Consider the following 20,905-nt stretch of genomic DNA (forward strand, 5'->3'; position numbering starts at 1 on the left):
CGAGGAATGACAAGACACCTTTCCTGTGGAGTCACGCATGTGGGAAAAATTAAATAAATAGTCCGAGAAGCGCCAAGACGGTGGCTTACGATGGGGGTCAAATAAATTGATCAGATAAAGTGGTGTCATCTTTGATTGATAAGATCCACTCCGCATCCCACAACCCGAAACAACCCATGATCAGTAAGTAGGCTTCATTCCCTCTCAAGTTGGCTTATGTGTCAATTGTAAGATAGGATCACATCTGGCTTGGGTCCCCATACGAGTTAAGTCTGGATATAATACGTCTAGGGCACGCTTCACCACCAGTCAAGTAAATAACAACAGCATATATGATCCATACCATATACTCCTTATCACTACACAGGCGATTGTCGCCATGCAGAATCTACAAGACCAAGGCCCTTTCTCTAGATCATCAAAAACGCCAACTCCACATCAATGACCAATGTAGTTGCAAATGCTGCAGACATTCCCAAAACTCCAAAAAATCGCCATGCTTCGATGCCCCTGAATCCCCTCTGACTAGCTCCCAGTTATGATGTACAAAAATAAGATAGCATGTGGCTTCACGTTGAAATATACATATTGCAGCTGTCTTTATGGCCAGCCAGACAAAACCCGGGGTAGTCATGTCATAGTTGGGACACCAACAGAGACATTGACCTCCTGTTCATAGCAAATGGAGTTGCGAGATTCCCCACAAGGAGGTTCGAGCTCAAGTTGATAAAAAGAGGCAGAGAGTTGAAGCTGAATGCAGTTGTCTTGTAATGGTACCAATCGTAAATAAAAAGAAAACAAATATGTGTCATGATGTTGACCAACAAACGCCTCAACTTATGGCATACTGACTGACGACCCCGTGGCTCTCCCAGTGTTTCGGCTATTCCATGTCTTCGACTTGCTCTCTCGGATCGCCTGCTTCTCGTACACGTCGACGGCATGTTGCAACATGCCTCCTCATTCATTCACCGTTGTCTTTTGCCCTTCTATGTCTTTGCATCCTGCAGGTTACCCTCTCCCGGTTTGTTTTCATTCAAAATTTCCCGTTGCAGTCGTGCGCTCTATCGTCGAGGTCGCTTTTCGCGTTCACTCGTCAAGTTGCCCACACCTTCTTCACTTCGTCTCTTTCGTCCACGGTCTTCACGATGATCTCTCCTATCTCCAGGCTGGTTCGACCCATCCCGTGGGCCTGCTCCTCGGCCGCCGCCGTTTCCACCTCTGTTACCACTCCAGTCCTCTGCTCCCCAATTGCCTCCCGCAGGCGGGCCATCTCCTCTGTGTCGGTTGTCTCGCCCACTGCTGGGCGGAGGAGGGCCCATGGAGTCCCTCGGCTGACGACGGGATTCGCGCTCTTCCCTACTTCCACCTGCGTCCGGGCCGCCCACCGATCGCCTGTCTCGACCTTGGCTGGGATCTTTGCCATCTCGCTCGCGTTCGCGGCTACTTCGGCGTGATGTGCGATTAGATCTTTCGGATCGATTCTCACGATCGCTTCGGGAACGGTCATGGTCTCGACGCCCTTGGTTGTCACCTCCATTGGAAGACCCCCACATTGTGTCTTGACGTTCTTGGCTGGGGGTGGGTGTTGGCGAACCACCCGCAAGAACCTGAATGTCAGAATTGCCCAACATTTGTCGTGGCTGATTGTTACGATTTCCCCCGCTACGTGGTGGTTCTGGCATCTTTGCATGGGCTTGTTGGAGAGTACTGTTAATTCCTGCGAGCTGCCTTCTACCACCACCCCGGCCGGGACGATCACCTCCGGCAGGGCCCGTTGGTGTTTCTGCATCGGGTCCAGGTCCGCTTCTTGAGCTGGGCTGTGGTCGATCAGGGGTATTTGCTGCCTGGTTGTGATGGCGCTGAGTCCCTTGAGGTGCGGAAGGAGGACCGCCAAGCTGGGCCAGCCGGTCTGGGTGTACGCCAGACGTCGACGGTCCGCTTAGATTCGCTGGTGACGGCTTGTCGTTAGTCTGGTTGAAATTCCTATTTCGACCTGATGGTCCCGCCGGAGTACCAGCTGGGGTTTGTGGTCCACCGCCAGAGTCATAACCCCGTCGGTTTCGACCTGACGACGGACCAGTAGGCGGGCCATGTCTTTCAGGTGACGGCGCCCGTGGAGTTTCTGGTGGTCCAAACCGGTTGTCAGGTCGACCTGGCAGAGAAGGCTGTCCATGTCCACCACGGCTTGCGTTTCTACCTCTGCCCCGTGGACCGGACGGAATCTCGGCGTTAGGGGGTTGCGGTACGGGATTGAGACGTCCATAGTTCTGGTCCTGATAAGGTTTCCGATTTTCGGGCTCCTGTGGGCGGGGCCCTGATCGGTGAAAGCCAGAGCCGTCACGAAGAGTATCGGGATGAGCTCTGTCTCCTTCTCGATCTGTCGGCCGATCTCCTCTGAAGTTTCCTGGCAAAGGGGATCGGTCCCGATGTTGGCGCCCACTGGGACGTTGGTCTTGAAGATTATGGCTCTGATGCTCGTCACGAGCACCAGGGGCAGAGGAAGCCTGCTCATTGCCATGCCGAGTGTTGCGCCGTGGGGACTGCCCGCGCGGGCCGCCTCTTTCGCGACCGTCGTCTCTGTTGAGCCTTCCAGGAGCATTATGCGTGCCGTCATCTCTATCGCTAATAAGAGCAGCTCGTTCCGGATTGATGGTGTCCATAACTGCACCACCACCCTGTCGACGGCCCCGGGATGACCGGTCCATGTCCGCTCCACGGGACGATCTGTCTGGGGTATCTTGAGCAAAGAGTGCTGCTCTTTCAGGATTCATCGCAGGCTCATGTGCGTCGCTCGCTGGAGCGGGGTCAGGGACTGAGTTTTCTTGGGGACGATCATGAGCCCTGCTACCTCGTGGTTCACGATGTGTGCGTTCGCGCTCTGACTGCGTTGGTCGGGGTGGCAGCTCTGCTCGGCTATTCTCCTCTTTGTGGTCAGTAGAGCGACGATCTGCAAAGTCGCGACCGCGTACAGGACGTTCAGAATCAGATTGTCGCGACTCTCTATGGTCCTTGGCGTCGCGGGAATCTCTCGTGTCCCTATTATCCCTATTTTCCCGTCCATCCCGAGGGCCGCGAGCTTCTCGACCGTCCCGACGATCGTGACCCCGCGACTGAGGGAAGCGTTCGGGTGTGAAGTGTCCAGGTATGGGAACGTCAGGCCGACTGGGCAAGTTGTGGGATGGCCGATCCGGCAGTTTATGGGCTCGGGGTTCATTCTTGAAACTCCCGGGTTTTGGCGTCGATGACCTAGATTGCCCAGCTGTGTCACTGTGTTTTGAGGAATCTCGGCCACTACCAGCGGGTTTAGGAGGCAACAGCTCCTTCTCAGGGGCACCACTCGTTTCGCGAACGGCTTCCCTGTCTTGGACCTCTCCATCTTCCTCTTCCGCAGTCGTATGCTTAGCGCTGGGTGTCCTAAACCTGGGCGATTAGCGTTCATCAAGCTACAAGGGAAAGAGTGGCTACCACATACCTATCGACCTGCGGTTTGAAATCAGGGGCGGTTGGCCTTAGCAAAGTGGCGGATGCCTTACTAGCCTCTTGTCGAGATCCGGCAACCTGGTAACAAGTCAGCTTAATTGTAGGATATTCAATTATAGGTGTATCACGCACTGCGTTCTGTCGGAAAGCCTGCACCATGACCCATTTTGATTTCCGTCGTTGTAGCTCGGACATGGCACCCTGAGCCGCTACTGAGAGGTCGACGCGACCACCCTCTTCGCTATCAGGCGAAGTCTTTGCAGCGGCTTCCCGTTTCGTGATGTTCTGTAGCTGTGTGGTGAATTGAGTTGCCATGAAATCTACTGCCGGGAAGAAGTCTAGAACGGTTTTGAGAACAGTAATACCGTTTCGGATATGCATCCATTCAGAGCCTCCCAGGCAGTTTTTAAGTGCCATGTTCAAGTTCTTGTGCCATCTAAACAAAAGATCTCTGAATTGTGCGTGTTCCACAAAAGTTTCAGGTTTGCCCTCGTCGTTGACAGTGAGAGCAAATCCAAAGTGAGGCTGCTCAGGAGTTCCCTTCCCCTCCTTGTCGTACGCTCCAAGTTTTGGGGCATGTTTTGCAGCCTTGTCGTCCTTGTCGCCCTGTATCAGCTCGTTCTTATGCCATCGGGACAAGTCTTCCAAAATGAGCTTCAAGAAGCGACCCAAGTATTCAGCTTCTCTCACAGTGCAGGTAAAAATGAGCGATCTGAGTCGGTTGGCGTTGAAAAGTCGATCGTATAGTGACATGAGTTTGAAGACGGGAGCATTCCATTCATGAAGAGCTTTGACGAAGCGGAATGTGTATTCTGCATCGGCAGGTGAAAGCAGAACACGGGGAAGAAGACATTGCTCTAAAAGGATGTCGGAGACACTGTCAGTCTTCGCAGCTGCGTCTGGGAAGGATGTCTGAAACTGCCTTGTCAAGAAATACTTCCACTTGGCTTTGCGAAGCCCATGCTCGCTAAGCTCGTCAAGGAGATATCCCTGCAAGTCCATGAGCTCCTTCCGTTTCTCGGTCCTCCTGTCAATGCCTTTCCTGCTCATATCTGATCGGTCACTTGAAAGCGTCTGCCATTCACTCATAATTCGCTGGCGTTCACGAACGTAGATTTCTTCTGGAAAGCAAATATCTCCCAATTGCAACGCCCAGAATGTAGCATAGAGCTCTGGGCTAATCTTCTGCCAAACTTCAGGTCGAACAGCTGATTGAACCGATTCGATAATTGGCTGGAGGCTGTTGACCATTGTGCGAGTAAGCGACACATCTTCGGATTTCTAGTTTATGTTAGCTTACGTTTGTTTTTCGCTTTAAAATGATGCTGACGGGAACACGTACTTGCTCCTCGCTCTCTCCAATCTCTTGAGATTCTGGGTCTTTTGGTTCTTCGCCCTGAGCAGGCATATCAACGTCACCCTCTTTGTCAGTGATGGGTTTTGCATTAGGTTCTTTCTTTTTGTTTTTGCCTCCTTTCCAAGGGAAAATTCGATGTCCGAGGCTGGTTCTGCCAATCAGAAAAGCCAAACTGGTGTCTAGACCGTATGTGCTTATCAGTTCAGAGATGGACGGAACAATAGCATCAAACGTGCTAGAATCCAGGTTACTCCACAGAAGATCGAGATATTGAATCAAGGTTTGGTGGGAGTCATCGACAACGGAAGAGAGAAACTTGATATGTGCCTCATCGTCTGGCACTTTGAATATCGCAGCCTGTCGATATTGTGCTAGATTCAGGAGAAGCTGAGCTGCCAATTTGGAATCTACAAGAGCTTGCATGAAGCGCTTTGAGCTCTTGATGTTGTCAAAACGTCGATCTTGGGCCCGAATGAGGGTATATCTTCTGAGCCATGCGCCACCGGCCATGGACAGCACCTGGTAGTCAGTGAAGTCCACCGAATCCACGATACCGCCCATTGACGAAATAAATTCTTTGAGAATAATGAGATCGGTAGAATTGCCCCGAAAGAGCTGGTCGTTGACATATTGCAGCACAGGGGTTGGGCTAAGAACTTGATAGCGGCGAAAAACCTTGCCGGAAAATCTCGACAAGGCCTGCAACCATTTACTGGTCGTCAAGGCATGCTCGGCTTGTGTTCGACTTCGTGATTTGCCCAATGAGTTCAATAAAGACCAGATGAGCACATCATATGACAGATCTGTAAAGTATTTGGCACACTCGACGAATGCCTCGATCAAATTTGGATATGATTCCAGTTGCTCAAAAGCGACGCGGAAAACAATGCCAGGAGATGAGTAGCTCGTTTTGGCAAGTTGCTTGGCCATTTCACTGAGATTGGTCAGAGAAACGCGCTTCATCGTGCCTCGAGTGTCAGCGGTGGCACGGGCAAAGGCAGACTTCATGGCGGGTAGTCTGGAAATTTGACCTTCGAACCACTCGGCGTACATGGAATAGCGTGTCGTCAAGGGGTAATGTCTCAGAAGATCCCAAATGGCGTTGACCACAGACGCATTAGCTTTGGTATGACTCAAGGCTGGCAGCATTAGTCGTCGCAGGAGGTCATGCCATCGGGCAAGATTTGCTGCTGAAGCGTCATCCGCGAGGCTCTTACTGCCGATACTGGCCAGTTTCGATAAGAGGGCTTCATCCTTGCCAATATTGACACCGGACAAATTCAAGAAGGTATTACACAATGTGAACACATCATCCACAGTCTGGCACACCGGGATGTTGTCTGCCCATTCGTCCCAATAGAAGCGATAGTTTTGATTCTCGTTGACATCGAACTTCTCTGGGTAAGGCCAACGCCATTGCTTCTTTGGTGGTGGTGTGTGGAGTCTCACACTGCCCTTTGGCATTCCTGATTGATCAATATCCGGGAGTTGTTTGATGGGGCAGTCCATTAAAGACGTTGTTGTCGGCCGAGCATCGTTGTAAACCTTCTCCAAGCTGACATGAAGGATGCGATGTATTCTTTGGAGGATATCAGGAAAAACTTCTGGAATCCAAGGAAATCTCCCAAGAATGAACAATGATTCAGGGATGGCGCCAATTGTGAGCAGTTGGGTCAACAGTGATACTTTCTGCTCCAAAGGTTCTGGTAGCTTGTTCTTAGCTTCAGACTCTTCCTTGGTCGTTTGCTTTGTGTCCGCATCAGCTTTCTTTGGAGCTTCCCGTTTGGGTACACTTGTTGCGTTCGGGTTGTCGTCGTCGCCTTGAGGGAGAACACCGGCCATCAAGAGCGCATTCATCCTTCCTCCACCGCGGGCTGCTCGTTCCTCCTGCTCCAATTTCTCTGTTTCAGCCTCGCGGATTTTCTCCATATTGTCGTCCGGAGGAGATAGGTGCGGGTAGAGATCAGTAAGAGAGAGAAACCCAATTTTAATCAGCAGAGCAGCCAAGTACAGCAGGTTCGCCGGTAGGACGTCGGACTTGTCGCGCATTTCAGAGTTGTAGAAGAGCAGCTTGAACCCGAGTAGTTGTGCAGCGACGCGATTTCCCGGCGGAGGCAATGTCTTTGTTTCTTCCATCCACTGCTGTTCGAAATCCGCCTCTTGTTTCGTTTCCCGGCCATTGGTGATGTTGGCTTGTTCCAAATCTGCCTCGCTCACTTGCCTGCCGCCGAGCTCGAAAAAGGCACCGAGATGTACCTCCCTAGCACGATCCCAGAAGGCTACATCCCTGGCCGTCTTTTGCTGCGTAATCCGTTCCTCATCTTGTTCGGTGGCAGTCCATTGCAAATAGGCAGGGTCCGCCCATGGCGGTAGCCCACCATTATATATTGTGTCATATTTGAAATGAGCTCGCGGCCACCAAGAGCTCACTCTCAAAAACTTGACGAAGAATTTGTATTGCTTTATCAAGACTGCGGCTGCAACATCAAGGGTGACATCAAGCACCCGGCCAACATCCAAGTCGAAGGTACCGATAAGTCCCTTGACCCTCTCGAACGTCTGCTCAGCTAGCTCGGGAGGCGGCGGTGTCACTGTGTTCGTCGAAAAGAGTTCCGTAATGAGTTTCGAGTAACCTTCCGTTTCTTCACGGAGCAAGTTGTAGTTTGCTTGTCTGTATAAGAGATTGGTAGCCTGACGGACGCCTAGTCTAGCAAAGTTGTCTCGAATCAAGCCCAGTTGCTGCAAGATTGGAGCATCCAAGATCTGGCGCATCAAGGCTGGAGAGACCTGTGTGGCTATCAAGAATTCACGGAGAGTGGGCCGGTATAAACCAGAGTCATTGTCCATAATAATAGCAAGAGAATCGAGGAAAAGAGTATGCGGCGCAAATGCATAAGCGTCCTTAACGATATCTGAATTTTCGTCGCCTAGGATTTCCTTGATACAAGCCCCCGCATCGGACGCAGGCAGCCTTTGCTCAACCACGGCCTGGATAAACTCTTGAAAGAGCGTCGACAACTCAGTGATATCAACATCATCTCGGGCTTGTACGCCTTGTTGGATAATTTCTTGGCGACCGCGCTCGTCCCACGTCTGTACTTTGTCGTCCGTAAGATTCTCGTACCTATAATTTGATCGAACCGGAGACACTGGTCGTTGCGTAGGTTCAGAAGATGGCTTCGTCATTAGGGGGGAGCTAATCTGCGTCGAAGGCTGCGACTGAGAGGAACCAGTAGGAGGTTGTCTAGAAGCTGATGGTGACGACGGGGGCTGTTTGGCAGGCGAGGGAGGTTGTGCATGTCCTTGGTTTCGCGAGTGGTTTTGTTGGTTGTGATGTTGACCATTCCCTCCTCGCCCATATCCTTGAGACGAGTCCCGGCGATTAAAGCCACCGCGTTGGCCGTGGGAGAAGTGTCCTCCCCGCGCTCCACGTCCTCTAGCTGAGCTATCATGGCCATCGTGCTGAGCCAGATTTGTATCTCCGGGTCTATGAGGAGACGGCCTGCCTCCATCGCCAGAGGGCCGGTCAGGCCGCTTTCGTTTCGGGGGCATGGCTCGCAGACTAAGTTATGTACACAGAGTGCGAAGATAACTAGGTCATTTGTGCTGAGAAAGTATTAGATAGAGTTTGCTCGATTGATGGACGGAGTCTCTCTCGACAGGACAGCGACGGCGCGACTCGGAGAGGCGGGTTGCTGAGTCGATGATAATGGTAAATCCGTAGCGGTGTGTAATGTCGCGGTGTAGTGGCTGTGGCGAGCCGTGAAAAAGAATTAGTGAATAACAGTACAAAGAAAGATTCAGAGCATCCGTCGCGAACGGGAAAACAAAAGTCAAAGGAAGTCTAGGACGGGTATCCAGCAGAAATCGTGCGTGGTGGTGTAGCAATTGACGCAGGAACTGATGTCAGTCTCTCCAGTAGAAGGCCCGAGCCCCTTGAGCCAATGCTCGTCAAAGGAAGGCTGGAGGGATTGGCGTCAAGCGACAGTGCATCCACGATGCTGGGTGAGGATGATGATCAAGAGCTCCACGCTCACGTCGTTGGCATGGAGTCGCCAAAAAGTACAGCCTTGCACTTGGAGTCTCCACCAGGAGCAGTTTGGAACAAACGCTCTCTTGCAATCCAGGCACAATTCCTGCAGCAGCGACGTCGCGACTCCACATGATCACTCACGTGATTCATAAACGGTACCTGCGGATAGGACTGTGGCCGTCCTCTTGCGCCAGTCCGAGGTGCAGCCGTAGCTCAGGTTGGTTGGATCTGATTGGCTGATCATTGGTCCTCTGGCCGGCAACGAGTCCCTCTGAGCTGCCGAAGCTGGAAGAACCATGGGCTGTCATGGCGCCATCAATTTCAAGTGTTCTGATTTGACTAAGTGGAGAGTCATATTTCTACCAACGAAGTTTATATCACTCCAAACCGAGACTGTCTTCCCCATCTCTTTGCCAGCTATCCGTTCCATTAATTGAACAAGGACTATCTCTGGTTAATCCAGTCTCTAGAGCACCACTATCCGCTAACCTGGAGGAACCTGGAGGTGGTAGGACTGCTTGCCATTGAAACAAGTTGCCCTAGAGTGCTGAATTCGACGTCCGTTGTCGGAGCTGAGCCACATCTCTAACCTTCAACCGAAACAAAATGGCCCAAGAGGAGCCTGCAAATGGCAGCTCAAGAGCAGTTTATGGTCAGTACCTTCTCTCCTCCGGACCAATGCATTGCATACATGATTTGTCTGGCTTGGCGTCTATGTTGCAGCCAGCCACTACTGTCCCTCTACCCCACGTTTCTCTCACATGTAAGAATGATGACTGAATACCTGTAAGAAAGAACGCAGTCGCAACCTGAGAATCCCTTTGCTACCTTGATACCGGATCAACAGATAGCAATTATTCCACAATTTACTCTGGAATCCGGCATCACCCTTCACAATGTCCCGGTAGCTTACACAACACGAGGAAAGCTCAATGACACTGGCGATAATGCCATGGTTATATGCCACGCTCTCACAGGCAGTGCCGATGTGAGCGACTGGTGGGGGCCTTTGCTTGGAGGCCCAGGACGAGTATTTGATACTTCGAGATTCTTCATAGTTTGTATGAACAGTCTGGGCAGTCCATATGGTACCGCCAGTCCTGTAACAGCGAAGGATGGTGACGTGTCCAAGGGCAACTATGGGCCAGAATTCCCACTTACAACCATCCGTGACGATGTTAAGTAAGTACTCGTTCTTTTTTATGGCCTTCCTGAGCTCTTTGAACGACGAGTGTATTCCCTTACGCAGCTCAATTTTGATGACATTGGTGTTAATTCGTTTTTGCAGTCTGCACAAGCTCCTTTTGGATGAATTAGGGGTGAAGCAAATTGCTGCTGTCATCGGCGGGTCCTTGGGAGGCATGTTTGTTCTAGAATGGGCCTATTTTGGCAAGGACTATATTCGATGCATTGTGCCTATCGCCACGTCCAGCCGACACAGTGCATGGGGTATCAGTTGGGGCGAAGCACAACGACAAAGCATCTACGCCGACCCCAAATACGACGATGGATATTATCCCTTTGACGACCCTCCAGCGACCGGGCTAGGCGCAGCTCGCATGGCTGCATTGCTGACATATCGAAGCCGCAACTCTTTTGAATCCCGATTCGGGCGCAACATCCCTGATCCATCCAAAGTTCAAACCATTCGCGAGCGACCGAGACCAAGTACTCCCTCAGAAGCGCATTTTCATATTCACAACGATGGACACAACATCAAGCGGACGAGCATCTCGCGTCAGGCCAGTGGGTCACCGAGTAGCAAACCTGCCACGCCTCCCCCAACAGAGTCACTGGACCCCCAGTTCCATGGGCCGCAGAGAAATGGGGGCGAGGGCAACGAGAGTCTGACGGGGGGAGAGAACCTGCCGCAGTCAAAGTACTTCTCAGCACAGTCGTACCTACGGTATCAGGGCACCAAGTTCGTCAAACGATTCGACAGTAACTGCTACATTGCCATGACTCGCAAGCTCGACACTCACGACGTATCGAGAGGTCGGACAAACACTATCGGGGAAGCTTTGGCTTTGATTGAGCAACCAACGCTGGTTCTTGGCATTGAAAGCGACGGTTTATTCACTTTTGCTGAGCAAGAAGAGATTGCTGAGCATGTCAAGTACGCTCGACTCGAAAGAATTGAGAGTCCTGAAGGCCACGACGCCTTCCTCTTGCAGTTTGAGCAGGTGAACAAGTACATCTTGGGATTTCTCAAAGAAGTTCTCCCTGATATTATGAACAAGGAGGGTACTGCACCAGAGGAAGCTGGCGTAGGCGAGTTGACAAAGTCTAGTACATTTGGAGAGGCAGAAGTGGAAGACATAACGGCGTGGTAGGCCACACATCCAACGATGACATCTGGGGCAATGTGGGAAAATTTGTGGATATCGGGTTTCATATCCATGTGAGTGGCAATCTATTACAGTACTAGCATGTACATTGTACATGAGTAAAATTGGGGGCTCAACGAACGATCACACAGCATGAACGTTGGAGAGGAGAATATACATAGATACCTTCCAACAAGGAATTATCATTTTTCATATCGACTACCTATCCGTTCTCACAGTACCTAGGTACTTCGCATCGAACAGAAGTGCTCCAATGGGTCTAAGTTCATTTGAGTCAATTTTCTTGTCCGCGATAGACGGCACTCAATCTATTACATCATGCATGTCGCACATACTGTGACACCACAGCACGGATCGCCGAAGCGTCCATTCACTCAACTCATAACATTAGCCAATCAGTAATTCTCACTGCTCAGTACTCGAAGGTCACGCATGACGCCGGAGAAATCCTAGTGGAACTGAACATGTCAGTCACTAGCAACAGAAGTCATCCCGTCATGGTGTTAGACATTCAATGTCCACCTATTTGCGACATGCGACCTGCCTGAAGCAGAGTTTCCCCACGTAGTTTCGTCCGCTTCTGCAATTCTAATTTGGTCCATGGTTTGCTGGCGGACCGACACTTAGACAAACGGAAGGGAGGGGGACTTGGCGCCAGGCAGACCTACGGAAATTCCCGCATTTGGGCAATACAGACACTGTCATGACATGTAGGAACGAATGTTCTGCTGAACCTTGTGTGATGTTGAAGGACGACTTAACCAATGCAAAGAAGTTACCGCGGGATCTCATGTTTCAAATGCCGGCAAACGGCCGTGTTTCGTGGGGACAGGGACTTCGAGTCTCTAGGCAAGGTTTAGTCCCAAATATCACACAATGGGTGAGAAGACACTCGCTCGGCAAGGTGATAGACGAACCGAGGAACATTTGCACCCAAACCATGAGCTTACCATGAGCTCACCATGAACAGGCGGAGGATGGTAGTGTACGTAGGTATTTTGTATCAATCTTCAAGCAGAACAAACCTTAGGGGTGGCGCACACATGGGGGATCGGCCGGCCCAGTCGCGCCTTGTGGCTGTGGATTGAGAAGAAGAAAGCTCGGTAAGAGGCATTCCGAGAGGACAAGGCACAGAAACGACATGCTGCCTACAAAAGGATGGAAGTGACGGATTCGATGCACGAACGGGACTGAGTGGCAGGGTCGTGAAGCGCTGTTTGTCTCCTGATCGATGGTGTCCAGATCTCAGGATGGGCTGGTAAACAACAAGGGATTCCGTTCCATACTTGTTCCGAAAGCTTGTTCATTTCGGGCATCCAGATCCGCAGGGACCCTCTATGCGAATCAAATCATAGTGATGGTCCAAGCGCTTATCGCCGAAGACACGACTCGTGAGGCTTGTCTCTGGCAGGCCAAAGCAGCATCCCACCCACCCAGGTCAGCAGAAGGGTTTCCTGCAGTAAGGGAAGCCTTCGGCCAACTCAACGTGGCATTGGCACCTTTCTAGTGGCCAGGAATCAATTGGAGGACAAGGTGAATGCCACAGATAGGGCAAAGGTCTGCTCTCAAGTTAATTGCTAGCACGTACCTACAAATGACCCGACTGAATGATGGCGAGCTGAAAGGGCGAACCTGACGAAAGGCCGAAAGGTAGGAACCACATGGACAAGCCAGGGCTTGAGTCTGGCAGTACGACACCTAAATGTAGTGGACAAGTAACAGGTGAAAAACTGGCGGGAATCCCACTTCTCGCCAGTCAACCATCATGGAAGGCTTGGCTTCAAATTTAGTCAGGCATGAGTTGGTGAATGGATTGTCCATGACAGGTGCTGGATTCATGGACCAAATACTCGGTCGGTGGCCCAAAGCCACTGTCGATACCCATCAGTTCTCGATTCTGCATGGCATGTTCCCGCTGAGCGTGGAGAGGCATTGGCACAGAAGGCTTGCGCTTTGGGAGCGCCCGCAGGACCAGGGATTGAGATTAACTCTTCGGGTCTGTTGTAGGACCTGACAAGTCATTGATGGGCTCGGTTAGCAACGTGATTTGACGGATCCTAGGACATGCCGGAGACGCTTGGTGTTCTGGAAGGGTGCCAGAAGCCATGTTTGAGGAAGACCCTTGTTTCTTCTCCGCCCTGGTCGCAACATTGAATATGGCGTAAGCCACAAGACAGCAGGATAGAAAAGCCGCCCCTCTTTGGCTCTTCACTGTGTGCCTTTGGGCGGGCATGCTGTGGCCACCTGCTTGGTTTGACTGGCTCGCGAAACGCCTCGGTATGAATTGCGTGACTAGCTCCTTGTTGGATGGCCCGTAAGCGGAACGCCTGCCTCTCCTGTTGCTTCGGTCGCATTCCAGAGGGCATCAGATATTTGGAGGTTGTTACTGTAAGTGAATTGCTGAAGACTCTGTTGATGCTTGTCATGCAGCTGTTGGTGTGGATGGTTTTGATGGAGGCGTCCTTGGTCGGTGTCTGGATGCAGCTTGAGCCACGCTTGATATTATGAACAGCCTTGGAGAGTGAGAGTGGCATCCAGAGGCGTAGAGTGGCATTTGATACGCCAATTCATGTCTCCTTTTGGTCCTCTTTCGAGAATGGCTGCACCATGGCACAACATGGCAACCTCGTCGGCTCCGGAAATGCGACGGGCAGGTCTGACGACTGAGACTCGACTACTTTGACTGGTGCAATGCAAGCTCTAAGTTCGCCGGAGCTGCATCATTTGGCAGAAACAAGGTGACGGAATCTTCGTGCGCCCGTCAAGCGAGCGAGAGGAACAGAGTACCAGGTCTCGCTTCCTGTCGTCATGTTTTGCATCGGTTCTGCCATTCCATTCGGTCCAAGACTCTGCACGTGTGCTTCGCTCCTTCCTCGCCGAGTCCTCCCCCCAGTAATTGATACACAATTCCCCACCACACCTAGCATCACCCCTTCCCATTTTCCATGGTTCCTTGGACCCAAGTTTCCCCTCTTTGTCCTCCTACTCGTCCAATTCTGGGATTCTTTTTTGGTTCTGTTATTAATTTTGAAAAAGAAAGAGCCTAGCCCCCTGTTGCTTGTATAATACCAGGTCTTTTCGGGTAAAGCATAGAGTCCGACGCAGTACTAAGGGCCACCTGCTGACGAAACCCAGGCTACCGGTTCCAATCGTGGTTGATCGCCACAAGATTCCTCCTCGCCCATGAGTCCGGCTGGTGCGAAATAGGAACTACCGAATGGCCTCTCTTTTTGTGTGTTAGAACCGGTTACCTGTCTGCTTCGTACTCGCTTGGACCACCCAAGCCTGTCATCACCGCATTGGTCACCGTGCCATCTCTGACATTTGCACAACACGCCGAGGCCAGCCAAGGAACACGCTACTAGTCAGTCGTCTGTTTTCGAAGCGGAGCTAGGCTTCTGGAATGACGGGGGTATTTTCTCCTTCTCAATCGCGACTCCATGCCTACAGCCAAGTGACCAATTCTCGCCCGCAACTAGTGCCTGGTGCCTTTTCGCTCTCCACTACGGAGTCGTCGCCACAGACGGCGTCCATGCCGCTGCATAGTCGACCCGAAACATCTTTCCTCACTTGACTTTTCGTTCCTTCCCTCCACCTATTTCCTCTCTTCATTATTCTTCACCACCCCGAGCACAGCAATTTCGAATCGTGCTTATTGATCCTGCCGTTTTGAGCAACGGCCCCGACCTCAAAGAAGCGCCCGTCAGCAGACCATCAGCACTGACGATTTCCGGCTCCGACGGACCCCAACTCCGCACTGGCCGAACCATTTTAGCCATCCTGGTCACCTTTCTCCAGCAGAGGCGTGGCTACGGCCAGATCACCCACCCTGCGATTCAGGAAACCATCAACAGAGGAGGCAATTTTGGGCAAAGCGGCTTTTTTTTCTATTCCATTCTTCCGTATACGCCGGAATTTCGCATCATAGCAAACAGCGCCAACCTTCACGAGCAAGCCACCGGTATCTACGGGATCGATTTGTGTTAGTCACCACACAACTACCAAGGAAACAATCTTTTTCTACTGCCTCATGTCGTCTGTGTTGAAATTCCGCAGCCTCCGTCGTTGATTCGACTTCGGCACGAGAAAACATGGCTGCTTCCGTGGACGAAATGCTCCCTCCTCCTATGACGCCTAGTGGTCGCCTACGCACATATGGCGGCAACCGGGCGTTTCATAACTTTTACAACGATTATTCTCATATATCCGATCCCAATCTTCGCCGCCGACTGGCATTGTCCGAGATCGACAAGGTTCCGTTTGGTTTATACCGTACGTACTTGCACCTATTGTTCAACGTGGTGGCCAGCGTTGTGAGCATGGCTAATAATCTTTGTAGATGTCAGGGCGATCGTAGTTGCTGGAGTCGGCTTCCTTCTCGATTCATATGACATATTTTCAATAAACCTTATAACAACTCTACTAGGAATGGTCTTCTGGACTGGCAACGATGTTACCAATGGTTTTGGCGGTAATAATGGCGTGCTACCAGACACAACTAGTCAGGCTTTGAAAGCCTCTACGAGCGCCGGGATCGTTGTGGGCATGATTTTGTTTGGCTGGCTTGCTGAGTAAGTCATCTTCAACAGAACACTGGGTAGATGCATTACTGACAAGTGAAATAGTGCTCTGGGCCGTAGACGAATGTATGGTATTGAGTTGGCTATTATTATTTTTGGAACTTTTAGCTGTGCTTTAGTGTCATCCAGCCCGTCGATCAGTTCAGCTGGGCTCCTGATCTTCTGGCGAGTGCTCATGGTAAGTTTTCGGGTAGACTACGTACCCGTTTCGACCTGCGAGTTCTAACGGCACACAAGGGTATCGGCATTGGAGGCGACTACCCTCTCTCATCGGTAATTACGTCCGAGTATGTGACCTGTTCTCATGTGCACATGGATACGTTTTTCCTAACTGATTTCCAGATTTGCCCCGACGCGATGGCGAGGCGCTATGGTTGCTGCCGTATTCTCCATGCAAGGCCTTGGGCAACTTATGTCTGCCATTGTCGCGCTTGTCACAACCGCAGCATTCAAATCGTCGTTTATCCGCATCCCCAATGAAGAACAATGCGACGAGGGCTGCCGCATAGCCGCCGATCGCGCGTGGCGAATCATAGTCGGCTTTGGTGCAATCCCCGCCTGTCTAGCTCTCTACTATCGAATCACAATTCCCGAAACCCCACGATATACCTTTGATGTACAAAACGACGTCGAAAAGGCTGATGCGGACATCAAAGCCTACGTATCCAGCAAATCAATCGGTGATTTTGACCGGCGACATTCACGGTCGAAGGTTTCCGAGAGCTCGCTCGACATTCCCCGAGCCTCATGGTCAGACGTGTTTGCCTATTTTGGCGAATGGAAGAATTTCAAGGTATTGGCCGGCACGACCATGTCTTGGTTCTTTTTGGTAGGTTTCTTTTGCCATGCTCGCATTGGTTGGTGGACTCTTGTATTGACTGGGTCTAGGATTTGGCATTCTACGGGTTGGGCTTGAATCAAAACGTTGTTCTGCATGCCATCGGGTACGGCAGTGGCAGCAACATGTACCATAAATTGTACAACCAGGCCGTCGGCATGATCATACTAACGGCTGCTGGATCCCTACCCGGGTATTGGACAGCGGTTTTCACCATTGACACCGTTGGCCGCAAGCCATTGCAGGTGTTGGGATTTCTCTTGCTCACCGTTGTTTTCAGTGTCCTCGGCTTCAGGCTTAACTATTTAAGCGAAGGGGCAATGTTGGCACTCTATATCGTGGGGCAGTTCCTTTTTAACGCCGGTCCGAACACAACTACTTTCGTTGTTCCCGGCGAGTGTTTCCCAACCCGATATCGATCAACTGGGCATGGTCTTTCAGCAGCAATGGGGAAGATTGGAGCGATCGTCGCGCAAGGAATCAGCATACCATTACTTCGAAACGGACAGGTCGCCGGATGCATTGGCAACGCCTGTTCGCCTTATCTCGACCGGTTGCTGAAACTGTTTGCCCTCTTTATGCTCCTTGGCACCCTGGTATCGCTCCTCATTCCCGAAACGAAAGGCCTGACGCTGGAGGAATTATCCGGCGAATCTCGAACAAGCTATAACGCTGGCTGCAACGGCAGCATCAGGGTCGGGTCGCCGCGAATTCGAACATGGAACCCGTTCCACGGTGGGCAACCAGCGGGCTTTGCGTATCCACGGGCTCACGGCAGCCATTTTGGCAAGCACCATCGATCTCCTCGCGACGACATCATGGCTTCCCCTGAGCTGGTGGCGGAGAATATGCGACACAAACGATCTCAATTTTGGAGGAGACATCGAAAATCACGGGTTGCCAGCGATGGCTCCAACGAGATTGCCTTGCGGAACAGGCAATCTGACACAACAGCTGGTTCTTCGGAGGCAGAGCAACATCTGCCGACATGGGGAGCAGGGTGGGGCAGAATAGACCGTGGAACACCACCTATGACGAACAGCGTGCAGTTGAATGACGTGGGAATGCTGTTGAAACCAGTATAAGCGAGGGAGGGCAGCATGGCACGATAATGTTACGATATTGGACTGGCTCTTTGTTTATTGGCGTTTTGGCTGGGTGCATTAGACAAGATACCTGTGCTGGAAGGCACTGTTTGCATAGAAGTAGCGTACATTACAAATGAACATCTCAATTATGATAAGACATGCCCGGTGACAGTTACTGCAGACGTATTTTCCTTTGCCATGCGATGTAGGTGCTGGAAACTAATTGCTCGCCCAAGAAGTGTTGTATGTGAGAGAGCGTCAAGGAGGATTGATATTGTTGGGGCCAAGTAGAAGATGATGACTCAAGTAGAATTCATGGCTGCCATGTACATGTGGATAGATATAGGAGAAATGTTCAGTGGCAGTCAGAGATATGGCCCGACGCCGTCTATACAGGGATAGTAGCTATTTTCCTTGGTTTTTGTTTCCGGCACGAGATTCCCATTACAATATATATATATATACCCCCTGCCTCGTGTGCTGGAGTTGCACATGTAAAATGTATACACGAAGTCTCGCTTCCAAGATGAGCTATACCATCCGGGGGGGGGGGGGGCGATTTGGCGTTCACGGCTGACCAGCATGCCAACGAAGCATGGCGGCTCATTGACGCCCGTCCCGGCTATTTATATCTTCTTTTCTCTGCCTACAGCGTCAGTATCCCATCATCACGGCAGGTATGGACAGGGCGCAAATATACCAAATGCACTTGCAGTTTGAACACATGTCAGATCCCGAATCAAATCGTCCATTGACACATCTTCCCCCGATGTTGGACGCGCCACAGAACCTTGTCAGGTAGTCGTTGTCGCACTTGAAGTTGCGGCCGACATCGACGGCTGTGTCTGGTTCAGGCACAGGTGCGGCAATGGCAACGGCGGCTAAGGCGAGAATTGCGAAGAACTGCAAGCTCTGTTAGCTTTTTGCGTGTATTGAAATCACGACATGTACAGGGAATCGAACCTTCATTGTGAAATGTCGTGCGGCGTGGGTAGTATATTGTAGGTAAATCGATCGACAGGATCCCAGAACCACAGTGGATGAAACAATGTCAATGTCTTGGTCGATCTCGAATGCCTATCAGGGCGACCAACTGGCCCTTTTAAAGCGATTTCGCATATACCAGGCACGCCAACAAAGTTATTTTTGAACATGAACACCCCAGCGCCCCTGCTGGGCCTGCCATTATTGCAGCCTGGGTTTTCTGCTGTCTGAGATCAAGCAGCGGATGGGCTTCTGCTCCGTACTATGCGAGAAAATGGCGTTGGGTGGGGGGAAATTGTGATGTCTCACTTTTCCCCCATGGATTAAAGGTGCGCCGGACAGAAAAGTGCCATGCAAGGCGGCCTGGCCCAATATTGGATTTCAATTTTTGGCGCAAACTTTGCATTAATTTCCGCTGGGCTGGATTTGATGTTGCGATGGATTGGTGGTGATGCTGGGGGGGTCGATTGGGTTGGGTAGCATGTCTGTCTCACGCACAACATTGGAAGCGGGAAAAAAGAAACAATGGGTTTGTCTTACTGGTTGTGCTATTTTGAGGGTGCATGTGGAGTGGGCGGCGATGCGAGGATGGCGCTTTTGTGGCATGGGAGATGTTGAAATGCGGGATGAGTCTCGAAGATGGGATGAATTCAATGTTCGGTGATGATGGATTGTATGCATGGTGATACGGGCATCGGTAGATCAGACGGATGAAGAGCTCCCAGCCATTGTTCGATTTGCAATTGATGGCTGTTTTCAGTCCAGGCACAAACACAGCAGAGAGCGGACCACCGGCACAGGCACCAGATAGGCTCAGGCACACTTGGCATCATTGATCAGGGTGGTGGCCATTGCCATGTCGTCGTCGGCAATTCATTTGCCCCTTTTTAAAAGTGCCGAGATCCCGTCCCAGCTGGTCGTGCCTGCCTCCACAGATGCGTAATATTCATACCCAGTGCCAAGTTGTTATTATGAGTTGGTATTATCTTGGAATACCGGTTTTCTTATCAGCTTCCTCTTCTGTACAAATGCCTTTGATGGTGCGCGATGCAGCGGTTTTAATGGTGCGGTCGTGGGCAGGGCAAGGTTCAACTGAGACAGTGTCTTGGAAGGGAGTTTGTGGGTGGAGGTCCAAACGGTCACGAGCTGAATAGTCGATGTTGGTATGCGGTTGGATACATGTATGGAAATTAAACTCTATCAACCAGACTGGATGGTGAACGCATGGACTGATGCGTATTTGTTTGGCTTGGGATGCAGTCGGGCCTTTAGCTTTGCGTCGTGAGGGATAAGACAAAAGGTCAGCTTTAGTTCAGTTTCGCCTGCCACATGCACGATCTCATCATGACAACAGACTACTGAGTAGACTACATCAACCATTTTCAAATGACACGCATGACTTACAGAAGAAGCAACGACGGATAGACAGCCAAAAAAAAACAATCATGATTCGGTGGCACGCATTTCTATCTCTTTTCCGTGCTTCCATTTCAGGCCGCCTCATCCAAGGCAAGATGGCAACCCTCACGCCCGCACTCGCTCTCTTTCCACCACAAGATGCTCTTATTCTTGGCAATATAATAAATATCACGCCTTGGCAGTGTTGGTTGAGACGCAAGCCGCCTTTGTCACTCGGTAGAGCAGACGTAGAGCAGACTATTGCCACCGCACACACCGTGTGTTTGTTGGTGCAGAGAGCGAATTACACCAAGACGTTGATTTTGTTGGACGTAGCCGGTGGAGCTATCGATTGTTCCTGCACGAAAGTCGTACCTTCCAATCTTGGGTCAGAAAACGTGGAAGGTACGTTGGCCCTGCGCGGGCTGATCATTGCAAGCTTGAAACACCATCCAGATTCGTCCCGTCTGAGGGCAATAACTTGTTTGTTGGGTTTTGTGCAGTTGACCTGTCTGATGTTGTTCTGTGCTGCAAGAAACGAGATGAGACGTGCATCATCGTACCACCAGATATTTCGAGGTTCAGTTGGTTCAACTGAGACCATACTCATGCCATATTGCTTCTACAACACCTTCAGACACCGCAAACACTTGCACCAGACAGACCTCAAACTCCAACAAAACTCTAACAGGCACAGTTTGTCACAAGTCACCAAAATCTACAAGCAAACAGAAAGCGCATTTCGGTCACCAACACCTACCCCTCGTCCTCGAATCTTGTTACCCTTTTCAACACC

The 20,905-nt window shown here is 51.1% G+C and overlaps 4 protein-coding genes across 4 annotated transcripts; 2 read left to right on the forward strand and 2 right to left on the reverse strand.

The window, feature by feature from the left end:
• Window positions 1-1,064: 1,064 nt before the first annotated feature.
• On the reverse strand, window positions 1,065-8,392 carry VFPPC_07624 (tho2 protein; the record flags this gene model as incomplete). Its single annotated transcript, XM_022428574.1, has 4 exons — window positions 1,065-3,417; window positions 3,476-3,561; window positions 3,616-4,764; window positions 4,826-8,392. 4 exons carry the CDS (start codon window positions 8,390-8,392, stop codon window positions 1,065-1,067), a joined length of 7,155 nt encoding a protein of 2,384 aa, XP_022284364.1.
• A 1,087-nt stretch (window positions 8,393-9,479) lies between these two features.
• Window positions 9,480-11,206, forward strand: VFPPC_07625 (homoserine O-acetyltransferase; the record flags this gene model as incomplete). Its single annotated transcript, XM_018286453.1, has 3 exons — window positions 9,480-9,525; window positions 9,665-10,055; window positions 10,162-11,206. 3 exons carry the CDS (start codon window positions 9,480-9,482, stop codon window positions 11,204-11,206), a joined length of 1,482 nt encoding a protein of 493 aa, XP_018143094.1.
• Window positions 11,207-15,312: 4,106 nt separating this feature from the next.
• On the forward strand, window positions 15,313-17,724 carry VFPPC_07627 (inorganic phosphate transporter PHO84; the record flags this gene model as incomplete). Its single annotated transcript, XM_018286454.1, has 6 exons — window positions 15,313-15,493; window positions 15,561-15,792; window positions 15,847-15,979; window positions 16,039-16,088; window positions 16,144-16,630; window positions 16,690-17,724. The coding sequence occupies 6 exons, from the start codon at window positions 15,313-15,315 to the stop codon at window positions 17,722-17,724; spliced, it is 2,118 nt and encodes a 705-aa protein (XP_018143096.1).
• Window positions 17,725-18,381: 657 nt separating this feature from the next.
• Window positions 18,382-18,696, reverse strand: VFPPC_17884 (hypothetical protein; the record flags this gene model as incomplete). Its single annotated transcript, XM_022429558.1, has 2 exons — window positions 18,382-18,630; window positions 18,679-18,696. 2 exons carry the CDS (start codon window positions 18,694-18,696, stop codon window positions 18,382-18,384), a joined length of 267 nt encoding a protein of 88 aa, XP_022285388.1.
• Window positions 18,697-20,905: the final 2,209 nt, after the last annotated feature.

Source organism: Pochonia chlamydosporia, chromosome 4 (assembly GCF_001653235.2).
Source record: "Pochonia chlamydosporia 170 chromosome 4, whole genome shotgun sequence".
Classification (NCBI taxonomy): domain Eukaryota; kingdom Fungi; phylum Ascomycota; class Sordariomycetes; order Hypocreales; family Clavicipitaceae; genus Pochonia; species Pochonia chlamydosporia.